The sequence below is a fragment of the Onychomys torridus genome, chromosome 2, assembly GCF_903995425.1.
Source record: "Onychomys torridus chromosome 2, mOncTor1.1, whole genome shotgun sequence".
Taxonomy (NCBI): Eukaryota; Metazoa; Chordata; class Mammalia; order Rodentia; family Cricetidae; genus Onychomys; species Onychomys torridus.
Window position 1 is genome coordinate 125,158,731 of NC_050444.1, and position 25,852 is coordinate 125,184,582.

General features: G+C 36.8%; 1 protein-coding gene across 6 annotated transcripts in view; it reads left to right on the forward strand.

The window, feature by feature from the left end:
- Positions 1 to 25,852, forward strand: part of Tut4 (terminal uridylyl transferase 4) — a 109,122-nt gene that overhangs the window by 29,292 nt on the left and 53,978 nt on the right. For all 6 annotated transcript variants that reach the window (XM_036177225.1, XM_036177227.1, XM_036177226.1 and 3 more), the window contains exons 4-13: positions 1,129 to 1,245; positions 3,345 to 3,522; positions 5,520 to 5,608; positions 7,673 to 7,724; positions 11,290 to 11,359; positions 13,765 to 13,891; positions 18,655 to 18,774; positions 18,970 to 19,182; positions 22,930 to 23,104; positions 23,754 to 24,451. In XM_036177225.1, coding sequence (XP_036033118.1) covers positions 1,129 to 1,245; positions 3,345 to 3,522; positions 5,520 to 5,608; positions 7,673 to 7,724; positions 11,290 to 11,359; positions 13,765 to 13,891; positions 18,655 to 18,774; positions 18,970 to 19,182; positions 22,930 to 23,104; positions 23,754 to 24,451 — 1,839 coding nt within the window. The remainder of the gene's footprint in view (positions 1 to 1,128; positions 1,246 to 3,344; positions 3,523 to 5,519; positions 5,609 to 7,672; positions 7,725 to 11,289; positions 11,360 to 13,764; positions 13,892 to 18,654; positions 18,775 to 18,969; positions 19,183 to 22,929; positions 23,105 to 23,753; positions 24,452 to 25,852) is intronic.

Consider the following 25,852-nt stretch of genomic DNA (forward strand, 5'->3'; position numbering starts at 1 on the left):
AAAAACTTTTTTTTTTTTTTTTTTGAGTTGAGGATCATACCCAGGGCCTTGCAAGCTAGGCAAGTGCTCTATGCTCTAACACTGAGCTAAATCCCCAACCCAAATAAAATGTTTTAGGAAAGAATATATATTCCCAGGTGATAGAACCCTTTTGTCAGGAGTTGCACCGAACATTGAAAATGAATCTGAAACAAAATACTAAGTATTACTGAAGTTTTAATGTAAGGCAATAGAGACAGTGCTTTAAAACCAGCATCTTTTGATTCTGTTGATTGTTTTTATTAATTTTTTATTGTAAAAGATTGTTGGCTTTGGATTCAGATATGCATGAACTGAAATTCATTATCTCTTGCTCAGTACTATTGAAGCCCTGTGAAGTCCCAAGCTCCATGGTTTTCAAATCTATAAAATGAAAATATTATTAATTTTCCTGGATTATTAAGAATTAAAATGACAATTTACATATGAAGCATCTAGCATAGTGCCTGGTACCCACCAAGCATTTAGTAATTATTGTTTTATTATTTTGAGAAAACACATGTGTAGCTGAAGTTTTCCTGGTCCTGCCTGGCCTTTGGTCGGGACAAATCTCTCTCACCCACCAGTCCCACAGCCAAGTAAACACACAGAGACTTATATTGCTTATAAACTGCATAGCTGTGGCAGGCTTCTTGTTATCTAGTTCTTCTATCTTAAATTAACCCATTTCTATTAATCTATACCTTGTTTAGGTGCTGGTCACTTACTAAACACATGAAAAAGTCAGCTGTTTCTTAAGTTTTAGGTGCTGGTTACTTACTAAACTCATGGAAAAGTCAGCTGTCTCTTGAGTGTTTAGGTGCTGGTTACTTACTAAACTCATGAAAAAGTCAGCTGTCTCTTGAGTGTTTAGGTGCTGGTTACTTACTAAACACATATTCTTCAGGGCTTGTTTGTTTCCTTTCTTGTGGTGTTGGGGTGTCTGACCTGAGTCCTAGCACATGGTAAGCATATGTTCTACCACTCAGCTATGTCAGCAGCTCCTCATGACCTATTTTGGCCTGTTACAGTTAGTCAGATTGTTCACTTATATAATCTGTCATTTATTTGTTTACTGAGAAAGTGTATTTTAAAAATTTATTTCTTCAGCGATCACCAGAATATACCAATTGCCGTTATCTATGCAAACTTTGCTTAATTCACATTGAAAACATCCAAGGAGCACATAAACATATAAAAGAAAAACGACATAAGAAAAATATTTTGGTAAGTTATCTCTTAAAAATCTTTACTCTTTGAATTGTAAAAGTGTATTAGGCAAAATTTAAACTTATAAATCTAATAATGAGGTATGAAGTAACTGAAATGATAGCCTTGAAAAGTTGTGATTAACTTCCTTATCTCCAGTGGTTAGAAGAAACCTTCTAGGAACCAGTTTGATAATGCTAAGGAAAATTGATTCATAAAATAAAAACTGTCAGGTACAGTTTGTCCATCTTGCAGCAGCAGCAGCAACAGCAGCAGCAGAGAGGAGTCACAGCTCCATACTGCCACCTGCAGTAGCCTGAGTAGTTCCCTTAATCTTTTAAGGGACATCTGCTCAGGTGAAACTGGATCCTTGGCTTCAACTCAGAAAGGAATTCTAGGACAATCAGTGTAAAGCAGAGTTGTGATTTATTAAAAGATACTCTGCGTGAACGTCTGTGTGTATAGGGGGGTGAATGTGCTTGCACTGAGGCCTTGGGAAGACTGGGTGTTATGCTTTTATCAGTCTCTACCTTATTCCTTTGAGATATGGTCTCTCACTGAAACTGGAGTTATTCCTGCAAGCTATGAAGTCTTAACATTCTTCTTGTCTCCATTGGAGTGCTCAACTATGCTTAGCTTTTTGTTGGGAGCTGAACTTAGGTTCTCATGCTTACCAAGTTTACTTACCCACTAAGCCATGTTTCCAGCCCCCAAAGACATTTTTATTTTGAGAATTCTTTCACGTCTACTATCATTTGTTTTGTGAATGTGGGCACACATGCCACAGTACACATGTGTATTTGCTATTTTAATATAAAATAGCTATATATAAGAGGAATACTATCTCTGCAATCTTCACAGCAAACACTTAATGTGCTGGAATTTTGACTTCTCACTAAGACGCTTCAACTGGACTCTGAGATGAGCTACTTTTTCCACCTTCCATGTCCCCATAATTTTCCCTGTCTTTCTGCCTCACCTCACATACAGGGTATTTATTGTCTGATTGCTAGATGTGGGTAGCGGTGAGTAAGATAATCATGATGCCTGTCTTTAGAGCTCCTAATAATTGATGAATAGGGTTTTAAGTACAGTAAGTCTTAGTAGAGGGGAATGTGCTAAGGAAATATACAAGGACATTTTACTTGGTCTAGAACAGGGAAGTTTCTCTGGAAAGTTACCTTTGAGCTGAACTTTGAAATAGTAGTTTAAAAAGCTAAAAGTGAGTATGGTACATTAAATCCTCATAAAGAAAGGTCTCTAGAGAAGAGTGGACATGGTGTGTAAGGTCATGAGTGAATCTAGTAAGAGGGAAGGAAAGAACTAGAAGGAAAATGGCATGACATGAAGCTGGAGAAGTACAGAACACAGAAATTCTAAGTGTATTGATATAATTATTTACTTTTTTCTCAAAAATTGTAATATTACTAATATATAGTCTTAAGTCTCAGCTCAGATAACTTCTTTGAGAAGAATCCTCTCACCTGATCTTCCATAGTTTTCTGGGTTATATTCCTTCTCTGTGTTCCCATAGAAGTTTTCCATGGTTTGTTTATAAATATTCTATATACTTTATGTATGTGTTAGGGAGTACTCTTAGGACCATTTAACTTGATGCTGCCTATGTTGATTAGATGTGACTTTTCTGGTTTACCTGAGATAGCTGTCTTTGCTGCTACAGAATTGTGAGCCAGCTGTTGAACCTCTGCATTAGCTTAGATTTAGATTTTCACAGTTTATACCAGTAGGACAGAACAGTTTTTAAAATGTTGGTCTTGTAAAATGGCTATTTATTTATTTATTTAATTATAAGTGAGTGAGTAAGTGTATAATGGGTCCCTGTGGGAGCTAGCAGAGTCCAGGAGAGGGCTTCAGGTCCCCTGGAGCTTGAGTTATGAAGGTAGTTGTGAGCCTCTGGATGTGGGTGCTGGGAACTGAAATGGGATCTTTCACAAAAGCAGTCCACACTCTTAACTTCTGAGCTCTCTTTGCTTCACATATTACATGTTTTATTTCTCATGTTTAGAAGGTGAATATTTGTTACTTCTATTCTCTCTTAAATATTAAAGACATTAAAATTGAAACTTTGTTATTGTTGTGATACATTCTACTAACAGGAAAAACAGGAAGAAAGTGAACTGCGATCTCTTCCATCTCCTTCCCCTGCTCACTTGGCTGCTTTAAGTATTGCAGTTGTTGAATTAGCAAAAGAACAAGGAATAACAGATGATGACCTCAGAGTCCGCCAGGACATTGTGGAGGAAATGTCAAAGGTTATAATGACATATTTACCAGGTACAGAACCATTTTACATATTTAATTATTAGAATCACAAAGTTTTCCCTTACTTTCTCTTGAACTAGGGTAAATTTCTTAATGTATATCTGTTTGTTTGGTTGGTTTCTCTCTGCAATAGCTCTCGTTGTCCTGGAACTTGTGTTATAGACCAGGCTGGCCTCCAAATCACAGAGGTAACACTTGCTTCTGCTGCCTCCCGAGAGCAGCTGGGATTAAAGGTGTGCACTACCACTGCGCAGCTCTTTTTTTTTTTCCTTGTTAAACGTAGACAAATTTGAGTGTCTTAGGAATGACCTTTCTTTTCCTGTACATTAATTTTTGTCTGTGTGTGTTTGTGAATGTGTATGCCCTGGCATGTAAGTGCAGAATCAGAGAATAACTTCTTTTACCATGTGTGGTTTGGGATCCGCCTTAGTCCCTCAGGCAGCAAGCACCTTTACATCTCACTGTCTAGGAATTGCTTTTATTAAAGTATCCCCTTTTAAGAAAAAAAGCTAATTTTATAATTTTGTGGTATGAGAACAAGATTTTTAAAATGCCAAACGTAGTCTTATTGGTCAGGTATATTTTATATTGGTTTATGAGTATCATTATTTTTGTTTTGTTTTTAGAGATTGAGTTTTATTATAAAAATATTTATATGTGTATGTATGCCACACATATGCCAGGTGCCTGCAGAGGCCAGAAGAAGGTGTTAGGAGCTGGAGTTACAGGTGGTTGTGAGTCTCCTGATAGGGGTGCTGGGCAACTGAACTTGGATCCACTGTAAGAGCAGCAAACAGTATTAACTCCTGAGCCATCTCTTTAGCCCCTGAGTGTCACTGATTAGTTAATGTAAAGACTTTAGAGAAAATTTATTTTTGGGTTCAAGGTGCTATGAATTTGGGTTTATTATATTCATTTACACATGTATAGGTTGCTGTCCACCTTTTTCTTTTTTTTTAATGGTTAGGTAAATGTATCTTAAATAAGACTTAAATTTTACCATCCAAAGAGATGTTGGAAATTTGAAGTGGAAAAATAGAATTTCATTTCCTATTATTTCTCTCATATTGTTTTTGTAGTTGAATACTGATTAGAATTGTTGAAAAGTAATTCAATATTATTGTAAAAACAGGACTTACATTTTTATGATTTTAATGATACAGATAATGTTTAGATAGTTTTAAGTTTGAAAAGTATACAACTGAAGCTGAATGTTAATGTTTTAAGAACTGACCTTGCTTGGTCAGAACCTTCTTCACATGTTAGTTACTTCTTGCTCTTTGGTGTGATCTTTTGGAAGTACACTTTGTTTTTGAAATAACTCGTAATCTAGAAAGATCAGAACAAAGTTTTTCTGTGTGTTAAGTTTGCACTATCAGTTAACTTGGAGTCACTTTGTATTTTGAAAAAGCACATGAAAAAAAAAGAAAAAGCATATGTACTGAATGTCTGATCCTTTTCTTAAAGTTGATTCTTACATAAGTTTCTAAAATAATGAATTTTGTGACAGTAGCATTGTTAGATGCCTACATTTGCTAACTAATCTTAGATTGGTTTCTAAATGACTGAATTATTTCAACACTGAACTTTCTGGTGTTCTTTTGTTTTGTTTTGTTTTTTCCTTATTCTTTGTTCTTGTACCCATAATACCCATTCAGTTAGAAAGGATGTCAATTTTCTGAAAATCATTATGATAAAATTATGTGATTGAAGTAATGTGTAGTTTTCCTGAAATTTTTTATTTATTTGTTTTGATGTATATGTGTGGGGCCAGCTTGAGTTTATGTGTAGTATGTATATGTGAATGCCTGATAGGTTGGAAGAGGCTGTTGGATACCCCAGAACTGGAGTTACAGATAGTTATGAGCTGCCATTTAGGTACTGGAAACTGGTATTCTGTAAGAACAGCAAGTGCTCTTAACCTCTGAATCATCTTTCTAGTTTTCCAATTAAAACAAAAAATACTCATGTTTGCAGTTTCATGCTTTTGTGATTTTCCTTTATTCCAGAATGTTCAATGAGGTTGTATGGTTCATCTCTGACAAAGTTTGCTCTGAAAAGCAGTGATGTTAATATAGATATAAAATTTCCTCCCAAGGTAAGTAATTAAAAAAGAACCTTCTCTCTATAGTACTTAACTAGTACTTGATAATTTTAATGGGTTATCTTCTAGAGAAACAGTAGGAGGATAGAAACCTTTGGCTTATTGAGTGTTACCATGAGGACTAAACGGTGTTTTAATTTAAAAGTTACTCTTGCATTTCAAATAGGGAGTGTAAAAACATACAGGTGGGAGAAAAAAGCCAACAAAGGAAAGTAATAAGAGGGAAAAGTGCTTATATTTGAACTTACTGACTAGTTACTGCCTCTGGTAAGCAGTATTGAAAAGTGGAAAAATAGAAACCAGAAAGCTGAATTAAAACTTGACTGGAAAAAACAAACAAACAAACAAACAAAACACAGGTTACTTGATCTCTTTGAACATTGTTTTCCTCAGTTCTGAAATGACTAATAAATTTTTTGTTGTTGTTTTTGGTTATTTGAGACAAGATTTCCCCATTTATCCTGGGCTGGAACTCAGTGTTTAGTCCACACTGTCCTTGAACTTGTGGTAATTCTTATGCTTCTGCCTCTTGAATGCTGCTGTTACAGACATGCACCACCACATTGGGCCATAACATGATGTTTCTAAGAGCCTGGGCCACATGCTACTAGAGTATTTCATCTCTAGCTTCCATATGAGGGATAATGTTTCTGTTTTTGAGGCAGGGTCTCACTGTGTACCCCTAGTTAGTTCTGGATTCTTTGTGTAGATTAGGCTGGACATAAACTCAAGAGATCCTTTGCTTCTGTCTGCCAAGTGCTGGGATTAAAAGTGCTCCATCACATCTGGCCCAGTTTTTATGTTAAATGAAATGAACACACACATATAGCCTGGTAAATGATAAGAACTAGTAGTAAGGTACTGTTATTAGCAACAATGTCAATATTTGGCATTATCATTGCTAATTTTTGTCAAATCAAATATTTAAAACTGTCAGTCAAAATCTGGCAAGATGTCTCTGGGTAAAAAGCACATATCAAGCAAGCCTGGTGATCTGAGTTCAAGCCTTGGAACCCACATCAAATTGAAAAGAGAGAACTGACTCTAGCTATTGTTTTCTGGCCTCACATGTGGGCTGTGGCATGCGCTTCACCCTGTCACAGACAGTAATACAATATTTTAAAAGTTACCAGTCAAAATTTCCTGCGTGTCTTAGTTAGGGTTTCTGTTGCTGTGATGAATACATGATGTGATGATGAAACACCATGACCAAAAAGCAACTTGGGGAGGAAATGGTTTATTTCATTTTAACAGCTTGTAGTTCATCATCAAAGGAAGGCAGGGCAGGAACTAAAGGCAGGCAGGAACTGAAGCAAAGGCCATGAAGGAAGTGCTGTTTAATGGCTTACACCTTGTGTCTTGCTCAGCCTACTTTCTTATAGTACATATCCAGGACCATCAGCCCAGGGGTGCCACCATATCAATCAAGTTTGGGGTGGGGGGAAGCCCCACAGGCTTGCCTATGACCAGTCTAGTTAGTGATAACATTTTCTTAATTTCTTTTTGGTTTTTTTGAGACAGGGTTTCTCTGTGTGGCCCTGGCTGTCCTGGAACTCTCACTGTGGACCAGGCTGGCCTTGAGCTCACAGAGATCCCCCTGCCTCTGCCTCTCGAGTGCTGGGATTAAAGGTTTTCGCCACCACCTCCCAGGTGATAATATTTCCTAATCAAGGTTCCCTCTTCCCAAATGATGAGCTTATGTCAAGTTGGCATAAAACTAGCCAGAACAATGTTTAAAGTTTTTTTCTTTTACCTTTTGTTTGTTTGTTTGTTTTTGTTCAAAGGTATTTGACTTGAATGAAAGTTTGTCATTTAGATTTCTAGTCTATTTAATAGTCATTTGGTAAACTTGTTTTTATTTTTCTCTAATAAATAGTTCTAAATTTGTTGTATTCTGTTTCTCTGAACAAGATTTGTTGATGTAAAGTAAAAAATACTACTGTGATTGTATTATTTTAAAATATAGAGCATGACTTTTGTTTAAATGTTACTATTTAATCAAATTGAGTTCTCACTAATGTCCTGATAATTGTTCTTTGTTTTAATGAAACTTTTTAGATGAATCATCCAGATCTTCTGATACAAGTGCTTGGAATTTTGAAAAAAAGTCGTAAGTTCCTTGCTTTTCTTCTTTTATAAAAAGTTTTCTAAAAGTATTTGCACTGTGTTGCTTCCATATGGCCAACCAAGTTAATATTGCTGCAGTATATGAGTGTATGTATATATACATATCCATGTGTGTTTATTTAGTAGGTGTACCTGGAAATGTAACCTGTTGATTAAGTCAGATATACTGTATCAAAGTTGATACTTAAAAAGTGTTAAAGTATTTGGATAATTAAAAAATAGCTTTCAATAAAATAATCTCTCCTTATCTGCAGGATGTACTTTTTTATATATTTATATCAGTTCGGGGGGTGGGGTGGGGTGGGGTGGGGTGGGTGGGTGGGTGGGATGGAACCCAGGGCTTTGCACCAACCTGTGTTTTGTCAGTGAGCTGTAGTCCAGTCACTATCCTAGTTTTGCTTCCTGTGGTTTCAGTTAACCTGCATTCAACTACGGTCTGAAAATCAGGTAGAGTGTTCTAGAAACAAGGAATTCCTCAGTGAAAAAAATTTACTTATGTGTGTGGTGTTTTACCTGCATGTATACATGTACACCATTTGTGTGCCTTATGCCTGTGGAGGTCAGAAGAGGGTGTCTGATTCCCTGGAACTAGAGTTATGGATGGATGTGAGCTAACATGTGGATGTTGTGAAGTGAACCCAGGTCCTTGTTAAGAACAAGTGCTCTTAACCACTCAGCTATTTCTCTAGCCCTTCCTTATTCCATTCTCAGTAGCTCCATCAATTTATCTTTTAGAGCTGTCTAGTTATCAAGTTATTACATTTCCTGCAATATCATGTACAGAAGAAGGTCCACATTTATATAGCTGATTATGTTGTAATTTTTCTGTTCTGTTTAGTTATTCCTGCTAATCTTACAATGCCTAATTTATTTATCAAACTTTTTCAAATGCATGTATGATTAAGAAAAAATGAGTATTTAGAGTGTTTGATACTATCTTGGGTTGCAGATATTTACTGGTGTTTTAGAAAATATTTCTTGGGTTGGGGATTTAGCTCAATGGTAGAGCACTTGCCTAGCAAGTGCAAGGCCCTGGGTTCGATCCTCAGCTCAAAAAGAAAAAAAAAGAAAATATTTCTTTTAGGTAAAAGGGACAACTGTGTTATGAGCATTTCATGTGCAAATGAAGACAAATAGACTTGTCTTCATCTTATTGAAAAGTCACTCATGAAGGAAAATTAGGGAGAGATGTAGAGTAAAGATTTGTTTATGCATTGTGTATACACACTCTGTTTCTACTTGATTTGTTTGTTCTTTTTTTTTGTTTGTTTTGTTCTTGTTGGTTTTTCAAGACAGGCTTTCTCTTTGTAGCCCTGGCTGTCCTGGAATTTGCTTTGTAGACCAGACTGGCCTCAAACTCACAGAGATACACCTGCCATTGTCTACTGCATGCTAGGATTAAAGACATGTGCCGCCAATCCTGGCCACATTCTTTCCATTTGAAACAATAGTCCAACTGAAATAGTGATAGTAGCCTAATGTAATCATTTATGTTACATCAGCTGAGTCATACCAAGTAGCTTTTCCATGTTACTTGTCTGGAATGCTTTTGTAAGAAAGGATATTTGCATAGATAAAAATAATGTTTGTTATTGATGTTTCAAATCAAGCCCCAGTTCATATATTACAGACTGGTAAACTAACTAGCTCATCATTCTCCCCTTGCCTTTTTTTGTTATAATTACTTAGGAGTGTGTATGTGCGTGGCATTTGTGACATTTTTGGTGTACATGATAGTTGTTCTTTCCTTACCATGTAGGTTTCTGGAATTGAACTGAGGTTGTTAGGCTTGGAAGCACGGGCCTTTGTTAGCTGAGTTACTTATTAGTTCATTATTTATGGAACTTCTTGTTGACCATTGTATTGGGAAATTAGTTTTTAAGGAATGATGTAGGGATATTTTAGTTGCTTTTGTTAATAAATACTTGTTTCTAATTACACAAAAACTTAAAAACATATTATAGGTAAACATACGAGGTAGACAAAATGGCTTTTACCTCTTAAGAGTTACTGAGAAGTGTCAGCCCATTGTAATTATTAAAAAATATATATATCTTTTTTCACATGAGAGATCATCTTAAGTCATAAAATGTAGGTTTAAAAGCTTCATCTGATTTAATTTTTTTCCCCCCTTTTCTCGAGACAGGGTTTCTTTGTGTGGCTTTGGAGCCTGTCCTGGAACTCACTTTGTAGATTAGGCTGGGCTTGAACTCACAGAGATCTGCTTGGCTAAAATTAAATTTTACTTAATGTCCTCATTTTATCCTCTAGAAACCTGTCATCTACAAGATTTGTTTTCATATTTGTATTCCAAACCCCTCATTGAGATTTTTGTGCCTTAAGTTACTGCCATATTCACTGTGTATAATAGTATTTCTGACATAATGGGTTTCCAGTACATAATTCTTTTCTTCTTTTCTTTTTTTTCCCAGTACATAATTCTAAATTATTAATCATCCCATCAAATACTACTAGAGATTTTCATTGAGGTTTTTTCCCCCCAAATGAAAAGTCAATCCATTTATCTTTACTTAAAGTATTTTATTTATTTGTTTGTTTACTTTTTTGTTTTGTTTTCCCAGAGCTGAGGACGGAACCCAGGGCCTTATGCTTGCTAGGCAAGCGCTCTACCACTGAGCTAAATCCCCAACCCTACTTTTTGATTTTTCAAGACAGGGTTTCTCTGTGTAGTTTTGGTACCTGTCTTGGATCTCGCTCTGTAGACCAGGCTGGCCTTGAACTCGCAGAGATCCGCCTTGCTCTGCCTCCCAAGTCCTGGGATTAAAGGCGTGCGCCACCACCGCCTGGCTTATTTTTAATTTTTAAGTTAAATTTGTTTTATGTACCTGTGAATGTTTGTGGGTGGGCAGGTGCTTGCATGCATTTGGAAGTCAGAGTACAACTCTTAGGAATTGGTTGTCTTTTCTAGCACAGGGGTGCTGGGGATTGAACTTTGCCTGCGGGGCCATCTCCCCAGACCCTGAAGTGATATTTATGACTTGAGATCTACTATGGTGATAGACTATGTCCCGTCTCACCCCCTCCCCCCATTCATTAATGCTTCCTAAGAAGCTTTCATTAGGTAAATTTTGGAAAAATTAATTGGTTGAGGCCAAGAGTTGTACTTGAATGGCAGAGCATAAGTTCTCCTATGGCTATAGCCCTCAGAAGTAAGTGATGTCCTCTCTTTGCTGTGTATCTGTAAAGTTTTTCTACTTATTTGGAAATATGCAAACTTTTAGGGATGTTAAAAGCCCTTTGTTCTTAAGGTGCTTCTAATTTCCAAAGAGTATTTAAGACTATACTTATGGTTTGTAGTATACAACAGATGATTCCAGGAGAGGTAAGATTTTTTTGATTCTTATTATTTTCATAAGAAGAGTGGGTTATCCCACAAAAATAGTGAGAATGATTTTTAGAATGAAATTGTTACTGTGTTATCTCACAGAGGTAGTGAGAGTTATTTTAGAATGGAACTGTTATTAACTGTTTACTAATTAATACTTAGAGATGTTGACATTAACTTACTTCCCCCTCCCTCTTATTAGCATTATATGTAGATGTGGAATCTGATTTTCATGCTAAAGTTCCTGTTGTGGTGTGCAAAGATCGGAAAAGGTTGGTAATGAAGAAAATAAGGTATTTATGAAAACAAACCTTGGGCAGAGGAGATGGCTCAGTGGGTAAAGTGTTTGCTGCACAAGTGTGAGGCATGAGGACTTGAGTTTGGGTCCTTAGTGATGAGAGAACAAGTTGGGCAAATCTACTCATGGAAAAGACAGGGAGCCCCCAAAATGTCGAGCTTCAGGTTCAGTGAGGGACCTGTTTTAAACAAGAAGGAGGGGAGCAACAGTCAAAGATACTCAAAGGTATGGAACCTCTGGCCACCACACAGACAACAACAAAAAAACGACAGAGAACCAAATTTGTGGCAGACGTTTCCAAGAGAAGAAATTACGTGTCTTAGATTTCTCATTAGGTTAATATGACCATACTAGTTGTCGTTTATTAAAGCATACCAAATGCATGTGAACAAGAAATTGAGCTAGCAGAGTTAAAACACTCTAGGTCAAACTTTCTTTTCCTTCCTTTCTCCTTCTCTCCTTCCTCTTCCCTCCTCTCCCCTCCCTTCTTTCCCCTCCCCTTCTGTCTAAATTCACTTAGTCACCATTAATACTAACAGCATTTACTTTTGTGTAAGTACTGAATTGCTTTGGAGATACAGAAAGTGAAGAGATAGCCACTCCTGGTAAGGTTTACTGCCTGTTATAATCTGGGGGCTGGCAAGATGCTTATTAGGTGAGAGAACTTGCTGCCAAGCCTGAAGAACTGAGCTTACTTGAGACATACGTGGTAAAAAGAGACAACTGACTCCTGACAGTTGTCTTCTGCCCTCTTTTAAGTATGTGCAAGCATGTGTACGTACACACACAAGATAAGTAATGTAAGAAATACTTACTTATAACCCGGATTTCATTTAATTAGCATGACTCATTACCCTTCTAGTCAGATGTCTGTAGGACTGAGAGGGTAAAAGTACCTTTGAAAATGGAAAACTAACTGTGTGTGGTGGTGCACTTGTGAGACAGAGGCAGGGGATCTCTGATTTTGAGGCCAGCCTTGTGTACATAGCAAGTCACAGACCAACCAAGGATACATAATGAGTCCTTGTCTCAAAAAATGAAAAAAAGAAAGGAAGGAAGAAAAGAAACTAAATACTACCCGAGATGAACATGGGGGAAAAAAAAAAGGTCAAACATTCTTCGGTTGAATATTAAGTTGTTTTTCTTGTAGTCTAAGATTTTGTGTCTTTTTTTTTTTTTTTAATTCGGAAATTTTTGTGGAGATCTAGTTCAAATTCCTTATTTTGGATTTTAAAATATTTATTATTGTATGTGTTTGTTTGCATCCCATGACGTGTGAAGGTCAAAGACAACTTTATAATGTTGGTTTTCTCCTTCAAAGCATTGCATGGGTTCCGGGATTGGTTCTAAAGGATTGAACTGATGTCTTCAGGCTTACTTGGCTAGTTAAGCCATCTTGCCAGCCTGACTTCATTATTTTCTAAATTAGAAAATTGAGACTGTGAGAGAGTAAGCATTTGTCCAAATTTATATCATTTAAGACAAAATCAATACTGGAATGTAGGCATTTGACTTCTAATAGGTCAGAACAAAACAGGAAACGGTATTTTTCACATTGTATCAAATTGCCTGTATGTTGACAAACAGCTTCAGATTGATTTTTCTTTTTGCTACTCCACCTCCCTTCCCCTGGATATTCTCCACTGTACTCTTTTCATTCCACTTACAGTAGCTCCTGTTTTCACTATACAAAAGCATGAGTCATGGGTTAATAGGTAAATTCACTTGAAAGTAACAACAAAATTATGAAAGCTTGATTAAGAAATTAGAGTTGAGAAGTGTAGATAGAAAGTTAATTTTTAAATTTTTATCATGTACAAAACCATAAAGAATGAACTAGAAGAGAAGTATGCTATCTTAATTGACATTGAAGATGTTAGTGTCATTGATGGCTTGAGCTTGTAATCTTAGCTTGGGCTTTATAGCAAGAGTCCTTACATCTTCCAAAAACGTGGGCTGATGAGATGGCTCTGTGGGTAAAATTGCTTGTCTGAAAACCTGCCCATGTAAGCTTGATTTGTGAGACACATATGATAGAAGTAGAGAACCAACTTCCACAAATTTCCTTTGACTTCCACATGCATGTCATGGCAACATATGTGCATATACAATAAGTAAAGGAGTAGAATAAATGTTTTACTATGACTTAAAACAATTATTATATGTGTATCTTTGTGGATACTAGGAACAGATTTGAAGTCTTCTGCAAGAACAGTACAGGCTCTTAACTGCTGAACCATTTCTCCAGTCTCAACAATAACTTTTCTGGTTATTAAAGTATGGTGACTGAAAAGGATAGCTTCTGGGTTTTTGAAGCTATTAAAGGTATTAATTAAAGCAAAGGTATTAATACAAGCAAACTTTGTTTCTCATTCACAGTGGTTTACTCTGTAGAGTGAGTGCAGGAAATGATATGGCATGTCTCACTACTGACTTACTTGCTGCTCTTGGCAAAGTGGAACCTGTCTTCACTCCCTTAGTGTTAGCCTTTCGCTATTGGGCTAAGGTAAGTAGAACAGAAGAAAATAAGTCAAGCTTTTTCTTGTTCTGACATATAGATTATAATAGGGAGGAGGAAATAGTTGTCTGTTGCATACAGAAAATCATGTGTCTAGTTCCATCATGGACATCAAAATAAGGTTTCATAGGCACATACTAAGTTTCTTTACCCAGCCCTCAGTGAATTCTTGAAACTGTCGATGATGATGAGCCATTATACATATTATTTTTTTCCTTTATTCACGTGTGGTAAGATAAGATAATAAAATAGGACATGTATGACAGTGCAATGCATTAAGTTATTTGAAACTTATAAATTATTTACTTTTGGAATTTTCCATTTAATTTATATACATTTTTCCCCCAAACTTATTTACTTTATGAGTAAAAGTGTTTTGCTCCCATATATGTCTTGGGTGCCTGGAATCTGGGGAGGTCAGAAAGAGGATGTTGGAACCCCTGGTACTGGAGTTACAGAAAATTGTGAGCTGCCATGTGAGTGCTTGGAATTAAATCTAGGTCCTCTACAAGAACAGCAAGTGTTCTTAACTGCCCAAATCATCTCTAGTCATTATTTTTTAAAACACTTTATTTTTCACTTATAGTTCTGAAGAATGAATCCTCTTTCATCCTAGGCAAGGGCTCTGCTACCAATTTTCAGTCTGAGCTGTCTCTTCAATGTTTTTGAATCACAGTTGACTAAGGGGAACTGCAAGTTTAGAAAGTAGAGCTATGAATAATGGCCACTATGATACAGAACTATTGTGTTGTAATGGGATTTTTAATTGTCATTCAGAAATGTGCTCCTGCTGGGTGGTGGTGGTAGTGCACACTTTTAATTTCAATACTTGGGAGGCAGAGGCAGGTGGATCTCTGTGAATGAACCCGAGGCCAGCCTGGTGTAAAGAGTGAGTTCCGGGACAGCCAGGACTACACAGAGAAACCCTGTCTCGAAAAACTAAAAGATGAAAGAGATAGAAAAGAAATGTTCTCTTTTTGTCTTTTCTATATATGTGTATTTGTGTGTGTGTGATATAGTTGTTTGTGATTATGGGTGCACAAATGACATGGCGTATATAGAAAGAAGTTAACCACTCAACTTTCCCACTGTGGGTTCCAAGCTTTGAACTCGGGTCATCAGGTTGTGACAAATGCTTTTATCTGCTGAGCCATTTCTACTTTATTTTTAATGCAGGTTGAGAGGTTTATTTTATTTTATTTTATTTTTAATTTATTGGAAATAATAAACTGTGGCCCAGGGTTTTTTGTTTTTGTTTTGTTTTTATGAGGGCTAAAATAGTAACATTTTTCATACAGAACTTTTCTTTTTGGTGTTTTGTTATCTAGCCCTGACTGATTTGGAATTTGGATAAGCTTGTCTCAAATTGGGACAGTTTTCCTGCCTCTGCCTCCTAAGTGGTACAATTACAGACCGCCTTACCCAGTTGCCTTACAGGCATTCCTCTACTCAATAAAAAAAGTAAACTGTGTTTACAAATATATACAAATGATAGTTTTTCTTTTTCATACAGGGCCTAGCTGGTTAGCCAGTGCTAGTCTTAAGTTTGCTAAATATCCCATGCTGACCTTGAATTTGAAATCCTCCTCACTCAGCTTCCTGAGTGATGGGATTATAGGTGTGTGCCACTACTTCTCATTTCTTAAATAAGGTATTCTGAATTAAAAACAACAAAAAAAAAGTAATTTTACAAGCTTTGTTTCTAAAGTGGCTTTTAGCATGATTTATTGTCTTGGTATTTGATAATTGTGTCTCAACATACCAGTCATTCTAGGGCACTGGAACATAGTGAGCTGCAGAATGGTCCATTCCTATTTTGACACAATAATGTTCTTTATTTTGGGCAGTTGTCTTTTCATGTACTTCATTTTCCTAATTTACTATAAGAATCCTAGAAATAATTGCTGGTATATTTTTTTTATAAGTTTTTTTAATTTAAGGTTTTGTAACATTTTTGTTTGTCTTGAAACTTTATAGTCACATTATTTTGCTTATTGAAAAACAGATTATAATTTGGGGTTTAGAAAAAATTTAGCATATAATAAATTTTTCTCATACCACTGATAAGAAATGACAGTTGATTGATTCCTCACTTATTAATTATTATTTATATATGTTACTGAATATTATACTGTAATTCTAGTATCTTTATTTTATTTTATTTTTTTCATTTTCAAGACAGAGTTTCTCTGTGTAACTGCCCTGGTTGTTCTAGAACTCAGTCTGTAGACCAGGCTGGCCTCAACAGAGATCTGTCTGCCTCTGCCTCCCAAGTGCTGGTATTAAAGGCATGTGCCACCATGCCCAGCTTATAATATCATGTCTAATTCCAGAGGAGAAAATTAGTAGGGAAGCAGATGGCTTAATACATGCAAATATTATAAAATGTTACTATAATAAATACAATTATCTTACGTAGAAGACTATTAACTGGTTTGGGAGGGATTTGGAAGTGGCTTTGGCTGCTTTCTTTTTCTTTCTTTTTTGGAGCTGAGGATCGAACCCAGGGCTTGCTCTACCACTGAGCTAAATCCCCACCCCTCGGCTGCTTTCTTGGAAAGGGAAATTTAAACAATTTTCTCCATTGGGAGAAACTCCTATCACCAGATACTGACTGACCTTCACAGTTTAGGAAAAATTGTCTATAGAAACCAGTTCTTTATGGCACATGATATTCCCAGAGGTAAGAGTTGAGCAGGGCCAATACACTACTTAATTCTAGCACTTGGAGATCTAAGGCAAGAGACTTGCTAGTTTAGGGCCAGCCTGGGTTATATAGTGAGTGTCTATCTCAAATATAACCAGAGTTGGACAGGGAAGATATTAGCACCTCCCTCTCCCCCCCCAAAAACCCTGCATATATATCATAGGAATCCTAGGATGCATTCCACCTGAACACTGAGCTTGTACACTGAGAACCTGCTCCACCCTGGCATCTGGAATAGTTAATGCATTTTGGAATGTGGGAGAGAAGGGAACTTGATTAATTTCAGGATCCCCCAGGTTCACACAGCACAGATGCCTCCCTTTAACATTTAGCTGATCTGTGTTTGGCAGACATTTGTCACTCAGGTAGAGATGTGACTAAAGATGAGCAGTGCGTTATGTTGGGTTTGGGGTGATTAAGACACCGTGGCCTCAAAGACAGGGAGTCATAATCTAGAATCCCTATATCTGTGCTGTTTCTGCTCCTGTTCCTTCTGCTGGTATATTCATTAGGATTGGGTCTTGTCTTTGACCAGAAGGGCAACAGGCTGAGGTGGGGTCCCTTTGAGTCACAGGGGCTCTAGGAGCAGCAGAGAAGGCAGAGGATAAAAGTAGAAGTTCTCCCAGTGATGGTGTGGAGCTGGAGGGCAAGAAAGAATGTGAGGACAGGGACCTGCAAGGTCTGGTGCTGGTGGTAAGGTTCAGTGGCCTGATGGCAGGGCACGAAAGAAAGCTCATGCTTTGATGCAGCACACAGAGGGTGGCTGTGCTAGCCAGGTCTTTGTTGGGGTTGTGGATGAAATGGCACCTCAAGCCATAGGCGTAGTAGTCCTGGAAAGGAGATCTTGTAGTAGAGTTTCATCCTGTACTTGTGAGTGGCAATTGGCTGGTGTAGCTCACCTAGACTATGGACCACTTGGCACTCAGGACCATGTAACAGCATTCACTCTTAGAGATGGTTCATCAGAGCTCAGTCTTGTAGCGAGAGGAGCTGAGTGAGGATACAAAGTGCCTGGTAAGGGATGAGGATATCTAGCCACAGCTTTGGCTCTCTAATAGGCTGGTAGAGTGGCTAGTTAGCTAGGAAGTGACCCCAGACAGGATGGGATAAGAAGATTTGTGCTTCAAAGTACTGAGGCCTTAATTCTTTAGGGTCAGATGGCAGATCAGAATTCAGTAACAGAGACCCTCGTAGATAGTAGAGATCTGTGGTGGCCTCACTTGTCGTGCAGTTTAGGTTGAAAGTATAAGGACTAAGGTCAGTCTCTGTCCTTTTCTTTTAAGTAGTTAATAATACATTCTTTGAGTTCTGATGATAGGTAGTGTTATAGGTAAAACTTTTTAAATCAAGGTAACAAAACTGTTTAGTTTTATCATTAGTCAGTTCTAGTCAAGTTACCCGATTTTGTTAATTTTTAATTAAATAATTAAGCTTAAAATTAAAATTAAAATGTTTTTATTTTTAATTTTGACTTCTTTGGGATCAGGTCTGTTACATATCTTTTGGAACTCATATAGCTGTCATGGAACTCACTATGTAGACCTCAAGCTAGCAGAGATCCACCTCTGTGTACCTCTCAAGTACTGGGATTAAAGGTGTATGCCACTCTGCCTGGCCTTATTTGTATTTTCTAAGCAGTGTTTGACATCTAAAGAGAGGTCATTGGATTTTATTTCTTCCCTGATGTGATAGTATATACCAGTAATTGCACTATTTGCGGGTGTGTGTGTGTGTGTGTGTGTGTGTGTGTGTGTGAGAGAGAGAGAGAGAGAGAGAGAGAGAGAGAGAGAGAGAGAGAGAGAGAGAAGATGCTTGGAATCTCAAGGATAGGCTACATAGTGAAACCCTGTATCAAATAAAGTGGGGTGTATGTTCAGGGAACTAGTAACATGATGTATATATTCTGGATGGTGAGGATTCAGATTATTTCTTAAGTTTCATTGTTGTTTGGACTTTTTTTTTTTTTTACAATGATGAACAAGCTACTTGTACTATGAAATTGAAGAAAGCTAAATTCTAGGACTTTTTCCCTTTGATTTTTCAGTTGTGCTATATTGACTCCCAAACTGATGGTGGAATCCCTTCTTACTGCTTTGCTTTAATGGTGATGTTCTTTCTTCAACAAAGAAAACCCCCTCTTCTTCCTTGCTTACTTGGAAGTTGGGTAAGCATGAATTTGTGGTGTATATGTGCATGTATATATTTATATATGTGTATGTATATATAGTTCTTGCTGAGTGTTGTGGTGCTCAAACATTTTAAGGTGGATTTCTGGTTTTTCTATCTTTTCTTTCTTTCTCTTTTTTTTTTTTTTTTAAATAATTTTTCTACTACCAATTTGGAATGCCTTTTCATATAGATTGAAGGCTTTGACCCAAAAAGAATGGATGACTTTCAGCTGAAGGGCATAGTAGAAGAGAAGTTTGTGAAGTGGGAATATAATTCAAGTAGTGCAACTGAGGAAAAGCTAACTGCTGATGAAAACAAAGCTAAGGCAGACCAACCAAAAGATGATACCAAGAAGACAGAAACAGACAACCAAAGTAATGCCATGAAGGAAAAACATGGCAAAGTAAGCTTTTTGTTTTTTATTTTTGACTTTTCTATCTGTAGAATTTATGATACCTTCAAGTGAAACTATTTGACTAGTAGTAGATTGACCTCTTGGCCTCATTTTCCTCATCTATAAAGTGAGGGGTTGATCTGGTTTAGTTTTTGGAACTGAGATTTGTTGAATCTTATGAATTGTTTGAATCAAGGTAATTCTGTTTCCTTTTTCATTTAAACCAGCAAAATTCCTTTTATGAGTTAGGTTTTCATTCAAATTTAAGCCTAGTGTGAATTATGTGGCCAGATTGGATAGAGAAATAAGTCTTTTGCTCTATGAGGAGATGGCTTTCTTAATCAGTTCAGCATGCATTTATTAAAGACCTGCTGTGTTTCAGGCATTTTCTTGAGTGCTAGACAACCATAGGCAAATAGACATGGATTGTGTCCTCAGACGCTTATAGTAGTCCAAGAATATAGATGCACTGTTGTTTGAAATGGTTGCTCTACTTAACACTGAATTGTTGTAGTTCCCTGAATTCACTTCATTATTTTGGAGAGGTATCTTCTTTCTTCAACTCTTCTCAAAGCATCAATATTCCCAGTTAATGATCTTGCTTTTTAGTTTACTGAGAACACTGAAACAGTACAAAGAGGACTACACACTCACCATATCTCTGTTGTTTATATTCATAGTCTGCCTTGCTACCTCTTTCCCTAAAGGAACTTCCCATGCCATAATCTAAAGGCATCTTCTCCATTGCCTTCTGAATTATTTCAGACTATATTTCTTTAGCTATTTTCTTTCTTTCCTAAATTGTCCGTTTTTATTCTTTAATCAAGCATTCTCTGTTTCTCCCATTTTAAAGAAAAATGTTAAGTACCTTCCCTCCCAGCTATTGCTTGGTTTCCCTTTGTAGTGCAACTAGCTTGTTTATATTCCCCATTTCCCATTTTTCTGTGCCTCCTTCACTCACATTATCACTCTGCCCAAACTTAAATCATTAGCTTCTATTTTGTTAAATTTCATTGTTACTTAAAATTATCTCTTTGACATGGCAACATTTTCCAGTTGATTATTTCCTTGGAATAATTTCAGTATACCACACCTGGAGCTGCTTAGTCCTTGTCAGTTTCCTTTGCTAATTAATTCCTTTTCTCCACTCAGATAACAGTGAAGTGCTACGAACTAGGTTTATGATCTCTTTTTCTTTTTTCTTTAGAGATTGATTTATTATTATGTTTTATATGTATTGGTATTTCACCTGCATGTAAGTCTGTGTGAGGAATCCATATCTGCTGGCACTGGAGTTACAGACAGTTGTGAGCTGCCATGTGGGTGCTGGGAATTGAACCCAGGTCCTCTGGAAGAGCAGCCAGTGCTTTTAACTGCTGCACCATCTCTCCAGCCCAATCTCTTTTTCTGGTTTATTTACTTTCTTATGGTAGGTGATCCTGTCCAATCCTTTTGATTTTAAGCGCCATCTGTTGGATGACAAAGTATTCTTTCTTGAACTATGTAATTATATCTAGCTGCCTATTTAGTGTCATCTTAAGTATCTTGTTATGTCTAATCTGAACTTTGGATGTTACTCTAAAACTTGGAATTTTTCATGTTTCATCAGTTGATGGTACTCTGTCTTTTCAAGTATTTCGTTTAAAACTTCAGAGACATCCTTATTCCTTTCTTTCATGAAAACCCTATATCAAGTATGTCACAAAATCTTGAATTCTGTTATTTTTACTTCAAAATATATCTAGAATTCCTCACCTTTAACTGCATACTGTTACTGTGCTGGTCCTAGCCACTCTGATCCTGGCCTGGATTTTTGCCACTGTCTTCTAACATAATTCCTTTATGTACTTTCACCCTTTATCTGTACTCAACAACATAATAATCTGACTGGTTGTTAAAAAGTTAAGTTAGACTGGGCAGTGGTAGCACACACCTTTATTCCCATCACTCGGGAGGCAGTGTCAGGTGGATCTCTGAGTTGCAGGCCAGCCTGGTCTACAAAGTGAGTTCCAGGACAGCAAGGACTAAACAGAGAAACCTTGTCTTGAAAAACATTTAAAAAAAAAAAAAAATTGTCAGATATTGTACTTGTTTGTCCTTACACAAAAATGTTTCAGTTGTTTCTCATTTCATTTAGATGGAAAAAAGCAAATAGTCCTTAGATCCTTACTTGTTTCTCTGTTCCCTTCTACTACACTAGCTTTTAGTGTTTTCTCTTTTGTTTTCCTCCTCCTTCCCCCTCCACTTTCTTTCCTTCCTGTGATGCTGAAAATCACATGGTTTTCTTTTTAAAGCTGGTCACCCTTTTGTGTTACATATGTTTATCTGTTCCCCATTCTTACAACACGATTCTCTTGTCATCAGGTCAGGATTTCTTGACAAAACTGATCTGACACTCAGTTTAACACTGTTAATTTTCCTGTTCCTGTATTCCCACCCCTTTTGTTATGTTCAGCTTTTTTCTCCCATGATACTTAGCTGCTTCTAACTTAATTATTTAGTGTACCTATCAAGTATGTTTGTTTTCTTTTATTGGTCCCTGAAGGCAAGGTCCTTGGCTTCTTTCCAAAGATCATCCCAAATCCCACCTTAGCATTTAATTTTTAATGCAGTTGTCAAAATCATCTCTCTGTCCTAATAGTCTGTATAGTTGGACCTCTCTGTCTTTGGGTGGCAGTATCATGTAGGGTTTCAAAACAGACACAATAGCCAGGATGTCTTCAGTCAGATCCTTGTTCTGTAGTGTACGCTTCAAAGAATTGTTAATGTAGGTTTAGGTTTTAGAAGTGTGAATAAGGATGGTAGGCATTCTGAAATCACGTGTAAATGTCAGTTTTCTTTATTATGATATCCGTAGCACAAATCCAAGAACATAGTAGGTTCTAAAGAAATGTTTGCTGAATGACAGATTTTTTTTTTCAATTTTGAAAGTAAATTTTGCAACATGAATTGTAATAGTGATCCAGTAGTTTACAACCTTGACTGTGCATGAGGTTCACTGCAAAGAGCTTTAAAATTTTTTAAAGGATAGGTGATTCAGGAGGTTGTATCTTGAGCTAGAATCTAGCATACATTACAGGATGAAACCCTGTCTCAAGCTCATATACCTACTTAAAAAAATAAAATAAAATAAATTAAAAAAAAAACCTACAAGGACTGGAGATGCTACCCAGTGGCACAGGATTTGCTTAACATTGTACTAGCCCCTAGGTTTCATCTGCAGTGTTCTCACCCCACACGCTTACACATGTAGAAACCCTAATCATCAGTTCCGATATCACAGATGAGTTAAATCAGATTCTTAGATGTGGTACGGAGCCAGGCGGTAGTGGTGCATGCCTGTAATCCCAGCACTTGGGAGGCAGAGAGAGGCAGGTGGATCTCTGTGAGTTCGAGACCAGCCTGATCTACAGAGCTAGTCCAGGACAGGCTCCAACGCTACAGAGAAACCCTATCTTGAAAAACCCAATCAATCAATCAATAAATTATATATATGTATATGTGGTGTGGAATTTCATGCTCACCTGATGATTGTTATGTTCAGTCAAACTTGATAGTCACTGGCTTAATGAAAAAAAACACAGAATTCCTTGAATTTTTGTAATTCAAACTGACTTTTTTTTTGCTTTTGCTTTTGGAAATGCTTTCTTTATGCCTGTTTTTGAAAACATACACTTAATTTTTTTTTTTTCTAATTAACAGCTTGCTGATTTTATAACTTTGAGAAACTTTAATGAAAAGTATTTTCTCTTCCAGTCTCCTTTAACATTGGAATCACCAAATCAGGTACCCTTGGGACAGTTGTGGTTGGAGTTGCTAAAATTTTACACACTGGATTTTGCTTTGGAGGAATATGTCATTTGTGTACGGATACAAGATATTCTAACAAGGGAGAACAAGAACTGGCCTAAAAGACGGATAGCCATTGAAGGTGAGATGATGTGCTGTACATGTGTGAGCTGTTGGGTGTGCTCCTCGTCATCTAACATGCACCTAAGCTTTATCCCTTGGACATTCTAAAGAAAATGACAGTTGATACTGCCGGGTTCCACATCAAATTCCAAGCACATAATTATGCTCTGACAGAAAGCCAGATGTAGTTGTTCATGCCTGCAATCATAGCACTTGGGAGGCTTAGGCGAGGGAATTGCCATATTGAGTTACAGTTCAGCTTGGGCTACAAGAGTAAGATCATGGTTTTCAAAGATACTATGACAAGAAATGAAATTGTTAATATGGGTAGTGGAATTTGAAATGTTTCATTCATCGACAGTGTAAAGGGAACAGAGTGGTACAGCTGCTAGTAATACCATGATTAAAACTGTAGTTACTGAATTGACTATAGTTATTCTTTTATACATTAATTCTTCCCTTTTAGCTTTTAATTTTATGGAAGATACCAAAGATACCCCATTTGTCTTTCTTCTGCTCTGTTTTCTAGAGCTCATTAGGATCGTAGGTTAGAAAACTTTGGGGAAGTGCACTCTGTTTATATTCCAGCTGTTCAGACCTGTTTGTGTAAGGTAGAAAAGTAGTTTGCTAGCAGAAACTTAGCCATTGATCATTTTCTTTTTCACTAGATCCATTTTCAGTCAAGAGGAATGTTGCACGGAGCTTAAACAGCCAGCTTGTTTATGAATATGTTGTGGAGAGATTCAGGGCAGCTTACCGGTATTTTGCCTGTCCTCAAAGGAAGGGTGGAAATAAATCTACAGCGGATTTCAAGAAAAAAGAGAAGGGGAAAATCAGCAATAAGAAACCAATGAAATCTGATTGTATGACGACCAACTGTTGCATTCATCTTGGAGAAAATGCAGAAAAAGTAAATGCAGAAAGAGGTCAACCTGTTAAATATGATGAAATGGAGTTTACATCACAGAGATGTATTGTTGACAAAGACAATTTGTTGGTAAATGAACTAGGTTTGGCTGACCATGGACAAGATTCTTCATCTCTTTCTACTGCCAGTGAAGGCAGTGAATTAGAGCAAAAATCAGTTGAGAAACAAGGTGATTTAACACCTTCAGAAACTTCTTTAAAGAAGGAACTCATCCAGTGTAATTGCATTGGATCCCCTGATGGAGCTGAATCTGCTGGAACAGACTGCAGATCAGATTTAGAAATGGAAAGTTCACATCAGATTGTGTGCAACAACACACCTGCTACCTCTTGCAACTGCAAAGCTACAGAAGTTGCTTCTGACTTTATTGATGATGATAACCTCCCTTCCCAGGAATTGTATTATGTGTTTGATAAGTTTATTTTAACCTCTGGCAAGGTAGGATACAGTATACAATTTGTAAAACTTTGTGGTTACTGTATGACTATTGATAGTTTGTAGATTTATTAATAGTAACAAAATAGCATCTATGGTATTGACTTGTTTTGGAATGATACTTTGTATATCTGTCTTTTATTCTTTATATTTCTCCTTTAGTTTCAGTTAAATAGAGCATATAAAGTATAAGAATGTATCAATAATCTATTAGTATTTGGTTTTCTTTTTTTATATGTGAAATGATTTATCTGATATGAAAATCAGATTAGCAAGGCAGTATATATTTTAAAGTTCTGCTCATTTATATATATAAAATTATTTTTCTCTTTAAAAAGAAAGCAAAGTTTTAAATTTCAATAATTTTTCCTTTTTATTTTTGGTGGGAATGTATAACTATACTGTTAAGTTGTAGTTGAAACTAAGAACAAGAGTCAAAAAAATGGAGAATCTAGATTCTATTCTGACACTGGACGTTTCTGGCCTTTTTTAATATCCTTTGTGAATTACAGGAGTCCTGTCCTTCTAAGTAAAGAATCTGAACTTAAACTCTTGAGAGTGTACAAAGTACTATGGGGACTAGAAAAGAAGTAATAACTGTGTTCTTAATAAAAGTTCTAGATAAACTGCATTTCTTCAAGTACAGTGTATATTACTAAAATATCTGCATCCAGATGACAAAATGATTATTTATACTTATTGTAAGCATGGTACATACATTATTGAGGGAAAAATGAACTTGAAAATCACTTATTGTTTTATCAATAATTACTTGTTGACAAGCTTTAAGCTTGTTAACCTATTTACTGAGAAATAGTTCTTTTTTAAAAAATGTGTTTTGTTGATACTAGAGAGATGACTAGGTGGTTAAGAAGATCCACTTGTTGGCTTACCTCTCATCTGTCCAGTTCTATGGAACGACTTCCTCTTCTGACCTCTGTGGGCACTGCAAACATATGCGCACGCGCGCACACACACACACACAATATAAGATTAAAAAAATACTATTAAGATATGATTGGATTTTTAAAAACTGGCCAGGCAGTGGTGGCGCACACCTTTAATCCCAGCACTCGGAAGGCAGAGCCAGGCGGATCTCTGTGAGTTCGAGGCCAGCCTGGGCTACAGAGTGAGTTCCAGGAAAGGTGCAAAGCTACACAGAGAAACCCTGTCTCGAAAAACCAAAAAAAAAAAAAAAAAAAAACCAAACAAAAAAAACCTGTTCTTAACGTATATGGGTATTTTGCCTACATGTATGTTTTTGTACTACTTGCCTGGCAGATGCCCTGAGAGGCCAGAAGAGGATATTGGATTCTTGGGAACTGTAGTTAACAAAGATAGTTGTGAGTTGCCATGTGGGTGGTAGGGATTGAATCCAGGATCCTTTGCAAGAGCAGCCAGTGC